Below are 18,469 nucleotides of genomic sequence, written 5' to 3' on the forward strand. Positions count from 1 at the left end.
TATAAATGTTAAAATTTGTATTGGCAACGAACTATAATCCGTTGCTAATCAATCACAATGTGCTTGAAAATCTATAGTTATATTTTGTAGGAGATCCATACCTAATAGCAACGGATTATTTAAGTTATGTGTGCAAGTAAAAGTCCCTTTTGTGGAAGTGTTTCTTCCAAATAAAAAAACATTTAGAACGAAAGTTAGCAATGGTTGAATGCAATTATCATTGGTTGAATGTAGTCGTAACTCGTAAGGAGTATTTGCCCCTTGACCCCTCACCATTCATCAGTTTAGCTCACACAAACATATACTCGGTATCTTCTAGCTTATATTTGTGCAAACTTTAATTACTTTGAAAGCCATGTAAATCTCAATTATCTAAAATACTTGATGATATTAAATCACCTACATCATTAACATATTAAATATGTACAAGAATTGATAGGATGCCTTACATTTCATATGTTAGAACTCATGACTTTATAGATATGTATAAGAATTGATAGGATGCCTAACAATGTTGTTTACCTTTTATAAAAACAATTCATCTCTTTGTTTTCATTTTGTATTTTTAGCCTATCATCTTAATCAGTTATTCTAACTTCTAATGTTGGCTCGAACGAGATAAAAATGCTGTCATTCACGTTTTGGACAGGATAAGATACTCTTGTCGTAGTCTATGGTTAAATTGAAGAACTTACTATGATTAAATTGAAAAAGAAGATAAAACAATTAGCAAATTACATGAACACAATTCCCTTATTACTTGCTTCAAAATTCCAAAATGGAAGACCAGTGAAAACCGAAATACATCTTGTGTACCAAATTTAGCACAAAAATTAAGCATTTAAATCTTTTACAGAAATAATTATTTATCATTTGAAAGCCTTTTAAAAAAAAAAAAAAAAGATTTGCGATCCAACCAGAGGAGAGAAGCTTCTAGTTGACAACATCAAGAACAAGCTTGCGGGACTTCAAAACAGACCACCTCAAACGCCTGTAATAAGCTGCTTGAAGCAAAGCCAATGACAGTACAAATATCCACTTAAATCCCATCTGCATCATCAAAACCACAAAATCACACATTTTAATATAATAATAATAATAATAATAATAATAATAATAATAATAAATAATAATAATAATAATAATAATTTGTTGGTTTTGAAGAATTTGTAGTTTTTACCAGTTTCCTTTCTTCCATTTCTGGTTCTGCAGCCCAACTCAAAAACGAGACAACATCTTTTCCCATCTACAAAATATAGGAGATAGAGTAAATTACAGAAATGGTCCCTGTGGTTTGATGAAAATAGCAGGTTCAGTCCATTTTCAAACCTGGGCCTCTGTTGCAGGAGTGCCATCTTCATATTCAACAGCACCATCATTAAGCATTTTAGGCATCGCAATAGCTCCACCAGGGAAGTATGGATTATAATGCAAACCTTCACGAATCTGGAGGTATAAAATTGTAAAGTTTTCAACAAACACAATTTAAAAAAAAAAATAAAAAAAAAATAAAAAAAAAAATAAAAAATTCACAACTCACAGTAACACCAGCAGGAGGATCACGGTACCCAGTCAGAAGCGCAAACACATAGTTCTGTCCGTTATGGCGGGCCTGAATTTTTTTACAAAGAAAAGAGTAAATTAGACATATGGACCCTGTCGATATTGGTCCTTATTCCCGAGGTTCCATATCGACTTTGGTTCCAGTGCCGTTAACTTTAAGAGCCCTTTTTGTTAAATTTATATAAATGACCATTTTGTCTTTATAAATGAAATTGGAAGGAGCAATTTAACGACTCACCAACAAAAAAAAATATTACAAAAATGGACCCTGGGCCGAGCTCAAGCTTAACTTTTAAGGGAGGAGGGAGTCATTCCCTCCCAACCCACTGAACCCACTGTCACATCACTTTTTCTCTTTCAATTTTCTTCATCTTTCTCAACCCACAACACACGGAAACCCTATCTTTTTGAACCCACTCAACCCATTCAATTAAAAAAAAAAATACAAAACAATCAAGGTAAAATCTTAATTAGCAATAGAGTTACTGTCGGTACCACTTCCGCTTCAGCGGGTTGTTTAATTGGTTTCAAGAACCCACTTCATCATCTCTCTCATTTTCTCTTGTACCATGTGTTTTAAAACTTGTACCTTAGTTGTTTTGTATTTTTTTTAATTGAGTGGGTTGAGTGGGTTGAGAAGGATAGGATTTCCGTGTGTTGTGGGTTGGGAAAGATGAAGAAAAAGAAGAGACAAAAATTGATGTGACAGTGGGTTCAATGGGTTGGGAGGGAATGACTCCCTCCTCCCTAACAGATCTTTTTGTTGATTCATGTATCATCAGCTTTAACAGCCAGGTGCAAACAAGCCAAGCTACTCGTGAGCTATTCTAGATCGACTCGTTAAAAGCTCGACTCAACTCGAGCCTATGCTACTAAGCCTGGTTAGGCTCGCGAGCCTAAACAAGCCTACATATACATAATATAAAAATTAATTTTTTATTTTTATATATTAAAACAGATAGATATTTAATAAAAACCATTTAAGAGAATTTAGGTATATCGAGCCCATATAATTCTTAGCGAACCGATCTCAAGCTCCGTACTATAAGGCTCGAAACAAGTCGAGCTCGAGCTTGATCAGGCTCGAGCTCAGCTCGGCTTGGCTCGTTTGCACCCCTAGTACTAAGTAATATAAAATAACCCTTTTGCCCTTAAAAGCAGAAACATGAAAGATGAATGGAGAATCTAGCGACAAGTAAACAAAATCAGTAGAAGAAATTGAAGCTGGAAGAAGAGGGTACTTTGGTAATAAGGCTGAGATCTGGAGGGTAGGCTCCTCCATTAGCAAACCTAGCAGCCTGTTCATTGGCATAAGGTTGAGGGAAGCGATCACTGAGTTTGCCAGGGCGTGTGAACATCTCCCCTTCATCATTTGGACCATCTTCCACTTCAATTTCAGCAGCCATTGCTTTTGTTTCTTCCTCTGTGTATGCAACTCCCACCAAGTCACGATATGAAATCAGTGACATTGAGTGGCACGATGCACATACTTGCGTGTACACCTGGTGACCACGTCGGATCCTGCTCATGGTCAAATTCCAATATTCAAAAAGTCAAATTCTCAAAGAAGGAATCAGAGAAACAGTAGATGTAAGGTTAATTACAAGGGAACTCACGAAGCATGGTCATAAGAACTGAGAATGCCTTGGTGAGGCCAGGGGTAGCTTGGAGATTCAAGACCATGTTCAGCTTCATCAGCAGAGGCAATAGTTGTAAAACTTAAAATCCCTGATACACCTGCTCCTAAAAGAGCGATTGCCCTCAGTGACTTCACACCAGCAGATCCGGTGTCATTTTGATCTTTCCTCAAAATGAGTGATGACAAAGCTGGTGGGGCCTGAAATTTTTTAAGGAGATAATGACAGGAATCAGTGATTACAATGTCTGCATGAAGCAAAGATAAAAATCTCCAAAACTTGGTACACTTCATCTAGATTAGCTCCCATTAATCACTCAACTGTAAAGTGCTGTTGCATTTGCCTCATTTTGAGTGTTTTCTTGTAAGTTTCAATGCTTTTGGTAAGTAGTTGTGTTTCATATGGTAATTCAGTAATTGTACACTAAATTACTAAAGATAAGCAATTTAGGGTTGAAATTGGTATTATATGTACTAATAATTATTTTTTTATATAAATTATAAATAATTACATTAATGTTAATATTTTATTGAACAATGAGTATATGTAAATAATTAAGATAGAGTGTTGGTATTGCACTGATATGGGAATTATTGCAAAAGCTGATGTGGCACAATTGAAAGAACAGTGACACAATTGAAAGAACGGTGACATTGCACTGGTGTGGATGGTCCAATACAAGCAAAGACATATGAATCACTAGTGAAATCCTTTTGTAGGTATTCAAGAGTTCAACAAGAGGCATTCATTGGACACTCAAACATTCAACCAAGTTGAGTAATGGGCAAAGGTGATATTGTAGCATGTGTCCATGGAATGCTTTTGAGTAGAGTCATTATCTTACAGTTCTTGAGTAAGACCACCATCATAAGGTTCTGGAGTAAAACTGTAAAACTATTATCATATTGTTGTTGTATAGGACCATCATCATATTGCTATTAAGTAGACACATAGTTATGATTCTTGAGTAGAGCAATTATAATGATGCTTTTGATTAGAGTCTAGCATGATCCCGTGATGTGTCGTGTGAAGAGTCTAGCATTATTTGCATTACAATAACAAGTCTTGCATGTGTTGCACTGTATTTAGTAGTTTTGCATAAGTTGCATTATGTAACTTGTACATGTCGTATTTTATTTATTTTTTATATTACCGAGCATTGTTTATTGAGACATTGGTACTCACTAAGCCTTATCCTTAGTGTTACTATGTTGACATGTATTTAGGGTGTATGTGGCATGGGGAAAGGGGAAGGTTTAGCTATTGTTAGTAAGCATGGCACATGCCCATGTTATATGTTTTTGTATGTATGTATTGGGGACATATGATAACGATTGTATATCCTTTGGATTTGGAAGTACACTCTTCTTAATGTTTGTAAAGTTGTTGCTTTTCTCTAGAATAAATTTTTTTGAAAGAACTTCGTGCCTTCATCTCAGATTGGGATGTTACAATTACCAAAGTGAATGGATGAAATTATACGACAATTGCTTTTGTGATATTAAAGTGCTATCAACTACAGAATAACCAAAAACAAAATCTTGAGTGTTTGTTATGTTGCAATTTAGCTCAAACACCATTCATGATTTGTGGTTGGTTTGGTCATAGAAAAATCCTGGATTGCAATATGTGATGCTGTCATGAGGAGCATATCTAGGAGGTGGATGGTTTAAAAAATAAAAAGTTGTCGGTAAGAAATGGATATTTTCAAGGGTAATTACCATCTCTAGTCTCTACTCCTACACTAAATACATTCGTAGAAGCGTTCTAATTACTAACATACAGTCTATACAACCCTCAATAGAGACACCAGAATTGCTATTTACTACAGAAGATGTTAATAAAAGCCAAATGATAAAAATTTCAAATAGTAATAATGCTTACAGCTGAATGAGAATGGAGTCTGCCCCTCAGCAAGTGGTAAATTCCCCTACCACCAGCCATTCAAGCTAATTTCCTGTAAATCCATACATCCCAATTTGATTGTTAACTTATAAAGAATCCCTAAAATAACCATTATTGGTTTGTTACCAAATTTATATCCAGGGCATATAAACAGGAGAAATGTCATGTAAATATCAAGTCCATAGTAAATAACATACAGCAATAGTAATGTTCCTCTCATCCCAGAGATACCGACATTGATGTAACCTCGATCTCAAAGGCAACTACTTTCTGAAATCCAAAACTGATTAGGATTTAACCCTTTTTTTCCAGAAAAACTTCCATTTACTGATTTACATCAGCTTTGCTACATATTAAATTTTATAAACAAATCACATATCAATTTGGAATTTGGATGGTACTCGGTTTGACATAAGAAAATCTATAAATTGTTAAACATTTAGCGTGTAACAAGAACGCAACACTAGTTGTTACTAAATGGATTACAAATCATGCTTAGAGAAAAAACAATCTCAAAAGGCCAGGTGAAAATCAGATTTTAGAAAAATTGACGGAATATATAAAAGTAATTAAGAGAAGGCAATCGAACAAATATTATCCCACATTTAACACAGACGACCAAACCCTAGAGCATCTTTGAAGCATTCAAAATCCAACAAAGGAGACACTTACAGGACGTCCTCGGCAGAGATTGGTCTTAATCGGCGGCGTTTAGCTCGTGCAGATTGATCCAATGATGAAGGAGATTGAAATGAATCGAAGACAAGAAATTTCAGATCTTTCACTCTCGCCTGCGTGCTCGTTCTACCGTGACCAGGCTTGGTTGGGCTCGTAGTATTTCAAATATTGGACCGAAATGAAATTCAGAATCAATATTGGGCCTTGTCTTGATCTTTAGTTCCTAACTCTATTTTCTTTGGTTATACTAAACAGGGTTAAGTGCAAATTAGACGGTCGGTACGGGCAATGGCTTCAGCCGCTATGGTGATGTGGAAGGCGCTCAACGCCGTTGTAACGCAGGTACACCGCCCCAGCTATGCCGCTAAGGGGCGTTATGTGGTCTCCGGTTGCGATGATAACGAGAGGCAACGCCTCTTTTTTCGAATGTAATGTTCATATGATCGATCATTTGAAACGGTCAAAAAGCAATAAAAAACAATATTTATTTATTTTTTCCATATAAATACACATATGTATTCAAATTTTTCTCTCGCTCATTTTATTCAACTAAATATATTTACAAAAATTACCCACTTTTTTCGTTCAACCAAATATGGAGCAAAACCCAAACACAAACACATCCTTCTGATGGGGTTCGCACAATGCGGGAGTTATATGAATCTACCCAACACAAACTCACCACAAATACCATTTCAATGAAACTTTTTTAATCTCAACTCACCCCAATGCAATTTCTTACATCCCCTTACATGCAACAAAACTCAAATCTTCAACAAAACATTTTCAGTACTTTCGCTTCCATGTCACAAACAACCACCACCCACACAACCAACGCAAGCGGGAGGCAGACGCGAAAGGTAAAGAATAACCTACACTACGGTGGACACCGGAGGAGGAATACGTGTTGGCGGTGGTGTGGTGCGGGACTTCAATGAATCCAACCGCAGGAAATGATATATGAAGAGTTGGGTTTTGGGAAGTCGTGCTCGGAAAATTCCATGCGATTTTGAAGAAACAATCGTATCGCAATATCGATATGCTTAGTAGCAAGTGGACTCCGATCAATCGTTGATGCACCTAGTTTAATGGGATTTTCATGAGGCTAGAATTGCAAAAGCAAAATGGTGCGAATGATTTTGATGTGTACAAAGCTGTGAGGGAACAATATCAAGTCGAAAATGGGGCATGCTCTCGAGTTTAAAAAAATATGGGAGATTGTCAGAAAAGATCCAAAATGGATTAAGGCGCAAACATTGTCGGAGGCACAATCAAAGAGGTCTCGCAATTCTAGTTTGTTTGATGCTTCCGACGCACGAACTAACATCAACCTCAACACCGACACGGATGACATCCCCGACGACATCGAAGATCCCCCCCCCCCCGGCCGACCAACCGGGCGTGACAAAGTGGAGCACGCTCAACGTCACGCGGACGAAGCTGAGAGAAGGGCACAAGATTTGGCGGAAATGAAAGCAAAGTTCGACCAACACAATCTAATCGCACAACAAAAGGTTGATGTGCAACGTAAGCACTTTGAGTTTCTTCATTAGCAAGCGGAGTAAAATCAAATAGTGAATGGTTTAGCAATTCTACAGACTAGCGAAGAAAATATGGGACCATGCAGGCCCGGCCCTGATATTTCGGAGGCCTTGTGCAAAAACTAAAATGAGGCCCCACAAAAATTTCTTGTAAATATTATTAACTACATTTGCTACCACTAATTCAAAACATAAAGTTGCTAAAAAACATCTCATAAATTCACTACCACAAAATAATGTCTTCATCACTCATTGGTAATCAAATAAAACTGTAAAACTGTTATAAACAAGTTTTCAACAAAAGAAAAAACAATGCATTACTATTTTCTAAACATTGACCTTCTAGCATTTTTAGAAGAAAATTCATCTATGAGACTTTCATAATCAATATTCTCAAGAAACTCGTTCTCAGTCGAAATCAATGCCAAAGCGTTTAATCTCTCTCGAGACATGGTCGAGCGCAAATAAGATTTTAAAAGCTTTAGTTTTGAAAAACTTCTTTCCGCTGATGCAACTGTAATAGGAACAGTCAACAATATTTTGTATGCTAGACAAGAAACTGGATAAGTGTTCATCATTTTTAGGAAATTTAGTATTCCGTTAGCTGTATTGTGTTCAACCGGTAAATGTTTTTGTAACAACTCCATTTTGTTGAATAAATCATCAGCATTAATGTCTGAGATATGACCATTTTGCAGCCTCTTTTCCAGATTTTTGCAACATGACTTTAACTCGCTAGTATTCATTGACTTCAACTTTTCTGTTGTGAATAAGAAACCAAAAATGTCTTCATATTGTTTGTATTGTTCAAACCTTCGCTCCAATGAACCAATAGCTTGATCAACTATGTACACAAAATATTGAATCCTAAATGACTCTGAGGTGAAAGTTCATGTACCGGCTCTGATGACCCAATGTCATTCTCATCAAAATGTCTTTTTTTAACAACTTTTCTTTTATTATTTTTCTCAACAAACACTGGATAAATTTCCAAATCAGAAGCTATAGCTCTCGCACAATCCAAAGCCTTCCCAAACCCATTCTCTCGATAGTCTTTAAAAAACTCAATAAGTGCTCCCACACTACTCATTGCCTCATCAATACGCATAGTCTCAGACTGAAGTTGTTTGCTCAGGTTATTTACTTTAGCCAATATATGATACCATATAACCATACCTGTTATAAAGTCAAATCTGCCAAGTTCATACTCTGCTAGACAAGTAGCTTCACTTATGATCTTTATGTCTGTCTCTTCTTCAACAAGTTTATGCAGAGCTTTTACTATTTCAGGAGCTTGAGTAACTGTTGCTTTCACACGTTCAATCATACTTTCCCACCTTGTGGTTGACAATGATTTTAAAGTGAGACTTTGTTTCGGTAATTAAAACGCATCGGAGGCCAAATGTTAAAACGCATCTAAAATTGGAACCAAAAGTTACCGGGATAATTTTATTTATTGATAAAACATAAAAATAGATTTTACAAAAATACTAATACTATAACTATAAATTATCCTAAAAATCGGAAGCCCCCTAAAATCGGAGGCCTGGTGCGACCGCCCCGCTGGCACCACCCCAGGGCCGCCACTGGGACCATGACAAGTGCAAGTGCTCCAAAAGATGAAGTAGAAGATCGAAAAGAAATATTTGGAAGACTGGTGTATCGTTTTTATGTTTTTAGGATTATGGTTTTTTTACATTCAATGTTTTTTTGTGTAATGTTATTTTTAGTTTTTAAATGTTATGGTTAATTTAGGATTTAACTAAATTGCATGTTTCATTTTTTTTAAAAATAATCTAACATGAATAATGTAGCATCCCAATTTTCAAGACCAAAAATTTTCATTTTTAAATATAATACTTATAAAACCATTTGTCTGAAAACAACCATAGTATCAATTCATATCAAAACCAGAGTATCACTAGTCAAGTCATATCATGATAAAACAATGTCAGAGTACAAATCCCAGAAATCTCATATGCGGAAAATCGTGTGTGTGCGATGCACTACTACCGTGCCGGCTCCTTCCCCTTCGTTGAAGAGGTACCTGAAACAAAACTGAAAACTGTAAGCACGAAGCTTAGTGAGTTCCCCCATCATACCACATACCATAAACATATACTACCTATCCCTCGGTATCTTTCAACCGGTATCTGACTGGCATAATCGGAAGTTGGACTTCCCTTCGGTATCTTTCAACCGGTAGTCGGGAGCTGACCTCCCCTTCGGTATCTTTCAACCGGTAACCGGGGACTATTGCACCCCTACTACCACTATCACATATATCACATCATGCTAATCACATAAAACATATCGGGTAGTAGCAAACCTAGATAATTATCACAAAGACAATCATCTATTAACCAACTCCTACTAGTGGGTCGGCATTGTGGCCGTAGACCCACTGCTACTGGAAGGTAACTCACCTCGTAAAGTTGAGTGTCGAATCTCACGAGAAGTAATCTCTAACAGCTGCTCCGATGACTCCCGGCTCTCATAATCATAATAGTACTCAATCAAAATATATAACACTACTTAGGGTAAAATGACCATTTTACCCCCCTCCCCCCTTGGCCCAACTTGAACCATTCCTAAGGCCCAGTTCTAATTTATTAACCCAGAGCACCCATGACCCATCAAGGCTCCCTAAGGCCCACTAATGGCCTAATTTTCTAAATTGAGCCCAACACTCCAAATGGGCCTTTTCACAAGTCCAATAAGTCCTTAGCCCAAAATGAATATCTCGAGTGGCCCAATCATGGCCCAAAAGGCCCACTTCTAATTCCGAATTCCTAGGCCCAGAACTATACTCCATAGTGGGCCACGGGGCCCAATAGTCCACGCCCAGTTCTCTAAGGCCCAAAAAGCCCAATATAGTCACTCTGCATGCATACGCGCGGCGTACCTGGCACGTACGCCCAGCGTACGCTGGCCTTGACCAAAACGGGGAGTTGACCCAGTACGCAGCGTACCAGGGTGTACGCTTAGCGTACTGGCCAGCTTCCTTGGGACTTCATTTGTGACTTAATCCATTAAGTCTTTACGTCCAAAATGTAGATCCAGGTCCTTTAAGACCTCCTAACCCATAAAGTCACAAACTTTATGCGCTTGCATGCATGGTTGGGGTCAAAAAATGATCTTGGTCCTTTTAACAAGCTTTAAGACTATCAATACACTTGCATGGTTGTGGCTTAACCATCAAGGTCCGATTTTTATGACTCTTAGTGCCTCTAAGAGCCCAAAAGGACAGCTCTTATGGTATGAAATCATTAAGATGCAAGAAGTCTCAACAATGGAGTCCAAAAGTGACCTTAAACACTCCCAAAAACAAATCTAAGCATACAATGGCCAAGTTTGGAACTTGATACCTCAAAAGAGTCAGAAATGATGTCAATCCCCTGGATCTACAAGCTCTTTGTGAATCCTTGCTCCTTCTTCAAGCTCCTTTCTTTTCCAAAGCACCAAAACTACACCAAAGTACTCTCAAATGGCTTCCAAATCACAAGAACACACCAATAAAGGTTAGGGTTTTCGTGGTGGCTGTATAGAGGTGAAAGGGAGGCTGGACCAAAGGCATAAGATCCTTTGTATATGGATCAAACCCTAAAAGTTAGGGTTTTAGAACCTGCGTGCGTACGCTGCGCGTACCCTTTGGTACATTGGGCGTACATGCATGACCTCCCCGCCTCATCCTCTTGAGTACGCTGCGCGTACCTGGCATGGTACGCCCTGCATACTGCCTTTCTCAGCCCAAATCTCAAAGCCCAACTATCCTGGCCCAAACCAACAACAGCCCATTATTCAATAAAATGATTAATATTAATACCTGCAAATCCTGGATGTTACAAATAAAAAAACAAAATGTTAAAAAAAATTAAATAAATTGAAAAAAAAAATAATGACATGGAAAATTAAGGGTGTTATTGTATGCTGCCAATTTCCTCCATTTTGTGTTATAACACCGTATTGACATGGCATGCGAGGTGATAACTTTTTGGTGTGATAACCCCCCTAACTAGTTGTCCACACCCATTAGTCTTAGAAAAAGAAGTAATATAATAACGTTAAAACTATTTCGAACCATTAAGTTAAGAAAATCTAATGACGAAATTGAATCCGACAAGATTTAATCATGAATACGGATTTCTAAAGTTGCTTCTTTAAGTATGATTGCAGATAATCCCTTATATTCAATCCCGTCCCTTAATTTTCTTAAGCTCACATTATTTCTACTTACTAGTTCTAATTTGAATCAAACTAAATACACGCAATAAAACAATTTTACTCCACTTTTTTTGAATAAAGTTGTTACAGTTGATTAGACTAATAATTTGCTAACATAGCATCTATTAAGTATTAGGTTAGATACATGTGTATTATACGAGTTGATTAAAAAATGTTAAATAGTAATCAAAAATGTTAAATGTGAGTGTGTCACTAATACGAGTAATGAAATGTAAGTACATTGCTATTTTGTATAAAGAAATGTAAGTATTTGCTATTATGAGTGAAACCGCAAAGTCATTTTATAACATTTTGATTAAATCTTGCTATTTTAAGGGAATATGCAAATATGTTGCTGTATGGGTAAAAACTAAGTACATTGCCTAATCCTAGTTTGTTGGTGATATTCTCCAGCTTCATGGTAGTCGTCTCCCTTTCTTTTTATACAGAATCGGCTCTCTGTTTATAGAATAGTTCCAGACTTATGAAGTATTATACCCCCACTGTTAGAACTCCACCATTCATTCATCAGGTAATCCTTTCGGCTTCTGAAACAACAGGAGTAGTCATTGACTTTTAACAAGTGGCAACAAACTATATCTACCTCTTGTATCAGCATTACGTTGGCCTGTGCGAAGAGCCAGTATGAGCACTTTTTCAATATTCTTTTGTGTTTATCTATAAAGCAAATTTATGAGAATAGCAACATACTTTATCTTTTTTGCCAAAATAGTATGAATTTACTCCTTTCGGCTAAATTTTTAACAAATTATATATTTCATATATTATTAAATTGGAAAAGAAGATAAAACAATTCGCAAAATACATCAACACAGTTCCCTTATTACTGGCTTCAAAATTCCAAAATGGAAAACCAGTAAAAACCGAAATACACATCTTCTGTACCAAATGTAGCACAAAAATTATGCATTTAAATCTTTTACAGAAATAATTATTTATCATTTCAAATCCTTTTTTTTTTTAAAACATCTGTGATCCAACCAGAGGAGAGAAGCTTCTAGTTGACAACATCAAGAACAAGCTTGCGGGACTTCAAAACAGACCACCTCAAACGCCTGTAATAAGCTGCTTGAAGCAAAGCCAACGACAGTACAAATATCCACTTAAATCCCATCTGCATCATCAAAACCACAAAATCACACATTTTAATAAGATAATAATAATAAATAATAATAATAATTTGTTGGTTTTGAAGAATTTGTAGTTTTTACCAGTTTCCTTTCTTCCATTTCTGGTTCTGCAGCCCAACTCAAAAACGAGACAACATCTTTTCCCATCTACAAAAAATATAGGAAGAAGAGTAGTGTAAATTACAGAAATGGTCCCTGTGGTTTGGTGAAAATAGCAGGTTCAGTCCATTTTCAAACCTGGGCCTCTGTTGCAGGAGTGCCATCTTCATATTCAACAGCACCATCATTAAGCATTTTAGGCATCGCAATAGCTCCACCAGGGAAGTATGGATTATAATGCAAACCTTCACGAATCTGGAGGTATAAAATTGTAAAGTTCTCAACAAACACAATTTAAAAAAAAAATGAAACAAAAAAAAGATTCGCAACTCACAGTAACACCAGCAGGAGGATCACGGTAACCAGTCAGAAGTGCAAACACATAGTTCTGTCCGTTATGGCGAGCCTGAAGTTTTTAGATAAAAAAAAAGAGAGTAAATTACACATATGACCCCTTTGCTTTCTGACTGTTACTGTTTGAGTCCAATACTGAAACATTTTTCAACATAGGTCCTGGGTTTTCTGATTTTTACCACATTTAGTCAAAAACTGAAACATTTTTCAAATTTGGTCCTTATAACAAGGTTTTCATATTGATATTGATGCATGTATCATCAAATTTAACAGCCCGTTTGTGAGTAATATAAAATAAGCCTTTTGCCCTTAAAAGCTGAATAATGAAAGAAGAACGGAGAATCTAGCGACAAGCAAACACAATCAGTGGAAGAAATTGAAACTGGAAGGAAAAGGGTACTTTGGTAATAAGGCTGAGATCTGGAGGGTAGGCTCCACCATTGGCAAACCTAGCAGCCTGTTCGTTTGCATAAGGTTGAGGGAAGCGATCACTGAGTTTGCCAGGGCGTGTAAACATTTCACCCTCATCATTTGGACCATCTTCCACTTCAATTTCAGCAGCCATTGCTTTTGTTTCTTCCTCTGTGTATGCAACTCCCACCAAGTCACGATATGAAATCAGTGACATCGAGTGGCACGATGCACATACTTGTGTGTACACCTGGTGACCACGTCGGATCCTGCTCATAGTCAAATTCCAATATTCAAAAAGTCAACTTCTGAAAGAAGGAATCGGTAGATGTAAGGTTAATTACAAGGGAACTCACGAAGCATGGTCGTATGAACTGAGAATGCCTTGGTGAGGCCAGGGGTAGCTTGGAGATTCCAGGCCATGTTCAGCTTCATCAGCAGAGGCAATAGTTGTAAAACTTAAAATCCCTGATACACCTGCTCCAAGAAGAGTAATTGCCCTCAATGACTTCACACCAGCAGATCCGGTGTCATTTTGATCTTTCTTCAGAATGAGTGATGACAAAGCTGGAGGGGCCTGAATTTTTTTAAGGAGATAATGCCAGGCCCAGGAATCAGGAATCAGTGAATACCAAAGTGAATGGATGAAACAGTACGACAATTGCTTTTGTGATATTAAAGTGCTATCAACTACAGAATAACCAAAAACAAAATCTGAGTGTTTGTTATGTTGCAATTTAGCTCGAACACATATTCATGATTTGTGGTTGGTTTGGTCATAGAAAAATCCTTGATTGCAATATGTGGTACTGCCATGGAGAACATATGTACGAGGTGGATGGTTTATAAACTTGTCGCTAAAAAACTGATATTTTCAAGAGTAATTAGCATTTCTAATCTCAACTCCTACCCTAAAATACATTCATAGAACTAGAAGTGTTATAATTACTAATATACAGTCTGTCCAGCCCCCAATACACACACCAGAATTACTACAGATGATGTTAGTAAAAGCTAAATGAAGAAAATGCAAATAGTAATAATGCTTACAGCTGAATGAGAATGAAGTCTGCCCCTCAGCAAGTGGTAAATTCCCCTACCACCAGCCATTCAAACTAACTTCCTGTAAATCCATCCATCCGAATTTGATGTTAGCTTATAAAGAACCCCTAAGAGCACCATTACTGGTTATTACCAAATTTATACCCAGGGCATATAAACAGGAGAAATGTCATGTAAATATCGAGTCCATGTTAAATGACAGTAATAGTAATGTTCCTCTCATCCCAAAGATAACGACATTGACCTAACTACTTTTTGAAATCCAAAATTGATTAGGATTTAACCCTTTTTTCCTGAAAATTTTCCATATGCATCACCTTTGCTACGTATTAAATTATTTGAAACGAACCACATATCAATTTGGAATTTGGATGGTACTCGGTTTGACGTAAGAAATTTTATGAATTGTTAAACTTCTAGCACGTAACAAGAACGCAACGCTGGTTGTTACTAAATGGATTACAAACCATGCTCAGAGAATAAAACAGTCTCAAAAGGCCTGGTGACATCAGATTTTAGAAAATTTGACGGAAAATATAAAAGTAATTAAGAGAAATCAATCAAGAGAAACGCAATCGAACAAATATTATCCCACATTTCGCACAGACGACCAAACCCTAGAGCATCATTGTAGCGTTCAAAGTCCAACAACAAGGGAGACGCTTACAGGACGTCGTCGGCAGTGATTGGTCTTAATCGGCGGCGTTCAGCTCGTGCAGATTGATCCAATCATGAAGGAGATTGAAATGAATCGAAGACAAGAAATTTCAGATCTTTAACTCTAACCTCGCGTGTTCGTTCTACCGTGACCACTGATCAGGGTTGGGCTAGTAGTAAAAATAATATGACAAAAGTCAATCACAATTACTTATTTAATTATGGATGACATTGATTTTGTTAGGGGTATTAGTTAAGTGTTAGTTAAAAAGCTAATTGATTTTGGTAGGGGTATTGGTTAAAAAGCTAATTGATTTTGGTAGGGGTATTGGTTAAAAAGCTAATATTGATTAAAAAGCTAACCGTTAACTGAAAAACTAATTGTTAAATAAAACACTAATTAAAAAATAACGTTTGTAAACTAATCAGAAAGCTAACAGAAAGATATAAAATAACATAAAATTACATTTAATGTAATGCCATTTTCCAGGTATTTATATTGTTGGCCTTGCTTTGTATTAACTTTTCATTTTGGTCCCAAACGTCAGGCGTTGGGAATGGAACGCTAGGTGTTGGAACGTCAGGCCCAAGTTTGTGGACGCCAGACGTTCACACAAAGAAGACAAACCTTAATTTTTAGAGTTTGCACTCTATGTAAAGGTCATTATAGCCTTAAAACGTTTTTTATCTCCAACATCTTTCCCTTATAGCCCTCATTTCGAAACCCTAAGTAAGTATGAGTGTTTTGAAGCCTTGGATTAGCATTTGGTATCATTTTAGTGTTCTTGGTGGAGAAGGAAGATCTTTGGAGTGTTGGTGTTGCTCTCTAGCCTTTGGATCTGGACTCTTGGTATCTTGGAGCACCTTTTGGAGGTATAAAGTTGAGATCTTGATGACTTCTTTATTAAATCTTGCTTAAGTGTAGTTTTATGTTCTTTTGGTCCCAATAACTTGACTTTTGTGAGTTTGGAATGCTAAGCATTTTGGAGGGTTTACAATCATAAAAATGCAAGTTTGGACCATGATACTCTTCTATGCAAGAGTTTTGGAACTTTAGAATGTGATTTGAGTTAGATTTTGGTCTTGGGCTCTTTGTAGCCATGCAAAGTCATAAAGGTTGCAACTTTATGACTTTAGACGTTCTTTTAGCATTGGATCTGAAGTTTGAATGTTAGGTCTTAAGCTATTAAGACCTTGGTTAAGGATTTGGGATTCTTTGGTTACGCCAGGCTTTTGGGTTAAAATTGTAACATCCCAAAATACGAAGGTAAAAAATTCATTTTTAAAACAACCAAAACACTCATTTATCATTTACTCAAACAATTAAAAGTATTTTGTAATAAAAACAGTTATCATAGTACAATCACAAAATCACAAAGTTGCGGAAATGCATGGGTGTATGCGCTGCGATCAAGCCAGGCCCTTCCCTTTCAAACCGGAAGTACCTGAAACCATAAACAACAACTGTAAGCACAAAACTTAGTGAGTTTCCCAAATACCACATACCATACATAACATACGAGCCATACATAACATACATATCCAACATTCAGTAGGATGTGCTATATGCCAACCATAGTCTTGTCATTATGCCACGGACTGTATCATGGTCTTTCCTTGCCAGGTCGGGGGCCAAAATCATGGGTCTTACAGACAAGTGTCAGGAGTCACCTCTTGGTCTTCCATGCAAGCATCACAATGACAACAAGCATACAATCTACAACTACTTATCTACTTAACTGCTAGAGTCCAAACTCTAGTCTTGCATACAGATTTGCTAGGAGTCACCTCCTGGTCTTTCATACAAATGCCAAGGGTCACCCCTTGTCTTCCTATAATACATAAACTAAATGGGCCGGCATTGGTGCCTTAGACCCATAGTACAGGGAGGAGACTCACCTCAACGGCTGAACCCACGAATAAATCTTTGACTGCAGATCCGCTAAAATCCACGTATTATCAAATACCGAAATGACAACCCATTAATAACTAGCTCTTGACTCACACTATGATTCCAAATTAGGGTAAAGACCTTTTTACCCTTCCTCCAACTTGGCCCAAGGCCAAGGCCCAAACCACATGTCCAAAAGCCCAAAATCCAAAATAAGCATCTAAGGCCCAAATATGGCCCAATTTTCCAAATTGGGCCTAATTCCTTTCGTGTGCCTTCACCCAAGAAAGTCCAAAAAGTCACAAAATCCCAACCATAAAATCCAGATAGCCCAACATGGCCCAAGACAACCAAACCCAAAGCCGAAGCCCGAAACGAAAGAGTCCAAGCCTGTTGAGTACGCGTGGCGTACTCATCATGTACGCTCAACGTACTACATGAAAGGCTTGTATGCGCAGCGTACAAACTTGTACGCCCAGCGTATACACCATCCATGGCCAACTTTCCAAAATCAGCTCTTGATCCACTAAGACTTTGATCCAAACTCAGATCTGACTTCTCCAAGATGGTTAATCACATAAAGTTGCCAACTTTATGTGCATTCATGGCTAAATGGGACTCTAGAGCTCAAAGGAGCTTAATACTTGACTTAATACATGCATGAGACCAAAACCATCATAAATTTTGCACCTTTATGCCCAGGGTACCCATAAAATATCTAGATCTACAAAGACAAGCTCCAAAACGACTTTAACTCCCAATCACCAACCAAAAGGATTAAAATGACCAAAAATGTGCTAAGAAGTAGATCCATGAAATGAAATGGAAAGGTTTGAACTTTATACCTTCCAAGCCACCAAAATGAGATGCTAATGTTGGATCTCAAAGCCTTCCTCCAAAGAATAAGTCTTCGAGGTTCTTCTTCTTCTTCTAGATCCATAAAAGCCTCCACAAAACCTCACAAGAGCTCAAGATCACCAAATATGGACTATGGAATGAATTAGGGTTTTTAGGATATGGAGGCTGGCTAGGAAATGTTCAAAAGAGGCTAACATAGAGCTTATATATGGTACAACACGAAAATTAGGGTTTTCTACCTCCCCCTCGTACGCCCAGCGTATGAGGCTACGGACCCGCGACCATAGGTACGCCCCGCATACTACTTACAAGGGCATAATGCAATTATTTCAATTTCAAAGGTCAACAAGGAACATCTTCATTTCCAAGTGTTACAAGAACGTTGGGCATTCAGACGCCAGGCGTCATCGAGTGGACGTCAGGCGTTCTCTCAAAAGC

At 37.4% G+C, this 18,469-nt stretch overlaps 3 protein-coding genes across 5 annotated transcripts; all 3 read right to left on the reverse strand.

Annotated features, from left to right (window-relative positions):
* Positions 1–734: 734 nt before the first annotated feature.
* LOC145160593 (cytochrome c1-2, heme protein, mitochondrial) lies at positions 735–15,373 on the reverse strand. 3 transcript variants are annotated; one of them, XM_079079862.1, is made up of 9 exons: positions 5,778–5,927; positions 5,303–5,375; positions 5,085–5,157; positions 3,180–3,400; positions 2,805–3,084; positions 1,541–1,612; positions 1,330–1,446; positions 1,181–1,246; positions 735–1,050 (listed from the first exon to the last, which is right to left on the reverse strand). In XM_079079862.1, exons 3-9 carry the CDS (start codon positions 5,142–5,144, stop codon positions 934–936), a joined length of 933 nt encoding a protein of 310 aa, XP_078935988.1. In that variant the 5' UTR covers positions 5,145–5,157; positions 5,303–5,375; positions 5,778–5,927; the 3' UTR covers positions 735–933. The 3 variants fall into 3 exon arrangements, with proteins under 3 accessions (XP_078935988.1, XP_078935989.1, XP_078935987.1); XM_079079863.1 differs by lacking the exons at positions 5,303–5,375; positions 5,778–5,927 and adding an exon at positions 15,293–15,373; XM_079079861.1 differs by lacking the exon at positions 5,303–5,375 and having other exon boundaries at positions 5,778–5,930.
* LOC145158341 (uncharacterized) lies at positions 7,645–8,651 on the reverse strand. The gene is made up of 2 exons (XM_079077251.1): positions 8,201–8,651; positions 7,645–8,084 (listed from the first exon to the last, which is right to left on the reverse strand). Exons 1-2 carry the CDS (start codon positions 8,649–8,651, stop codon positions 7,645–7,647), a joined length of 891 nt encoding a protein of 296 aa, XP_078933377.1.
* Positions 12,307–15,426, reverse strand: LOC145160592 (cytochrome c1-2, heme protein, mitochondrial-like). The gene is made up of 8 exons (XM_079079860.1): positions 15,293–15,426; positions 14,614–14,686; positions 13,920–14,140; positions 13,553–13,832; positions 13,133–13,204; positions 12,937–13,053; positions 12,781–12,846; positions 12,307–12,683 (listed from the first exon to the last, which is right to left on the reverse strand). The coding sequence occupies exons 2-8, from the start codon at positions 14,671–14,673 to the stop codon at positions 12,567–12,569; spliced, it is 933 nt and encodes a 310-aa protein (XP_078935986.1). The 5' UTR covers positions 14,674–14,686; positions 15,293–15,426; the 3' UTR covers positions 12,307–12,566.
* Positions 15,427–18,469: the final 3,043 nt, after the last annotated feature.

Source organism: Lactuca virosa, chromosome 2, assembly GCF_052849685.1.
Source record: "Lactuca virosa cultivar CGN04683 chromosome 2, Lactuca_virosa_CGN04683_v6, whole genome shotgun sequence".
NCBI classification, from domain to species: domain Eukaryota; kingdom Viridiplantae; phylum Streptophyta; class Magnoliopsida; order Asterales; family Asteraceae; genus Lactuca; species Lactuca virosa.

What these genes read in the sequence shown, in the direction of transcription:
- LOC145160593 (XM_079079863.1), bottom strand. Translation starts at nt 5,144, where the DNA reads ATGGCTGGTGGTAGGGGAATTTACCACTTGCTGAGGGGCAGACTCCAT. An exon ending in GACTCCATTCTCATTCAGCT is followed by an intron (nt 3,401 to 5,084) that starts GTAAGCATTATT and finishes AAAAAATTTCAG; the next exon opens with GCCCCACCAGCTTTGTCATC. An exon ending in AGTTCTTATGACCATGCTTC is followed by an intron (nt 3,085 to 3,179) that starts GTGAGTTCCCTT and finishes GACCATGAGCAG; the next exon opens with GATCCGACGTGGTCACCAGG.
- LOC145158341 (XM_079077251.1), bottom strand. Translation starts at nt 8,651, where the DNA reads ATGATTGAACGTGTGAAAGCAACAGTTACTCAAGCTCCTGAAATAGTA. An exon ending in ACATGAACTTTCACCTCAGA is followed by an intron (nt 8,085 to 8,200) that starts GTCATTTAGGAT and finishes TATTCACAACAG; the next exon opens with AAAAGTTGAAGTCAATGAAT.
- LOC145160592 (XM_079079860.1), bottom strand. Translation starts at nt 14,673, where the DNA reads ATGGCTGGTGGTAGGGGAATTTACCACTTGCTGAGGGGCAGACTTCAT. An exon ending in ATCCTCCTGCTGGTGTTACT is followed by an intron (nt 13,054 to 13,132) that starts GTGAGTTGCGAA and finishes TTATACCTCCAG; the next exon opens with ATTCGTGAAGGTTTGCATTA. An exon ending in AAATGGAAGAAAGGAAACTG is followed by an intron (nt 12,684 to 12,780) that starts GTAAAAACTACA and finishes TTGATGATGCAG; the next exon opens with ATGGGATTTAAGTGGATATT.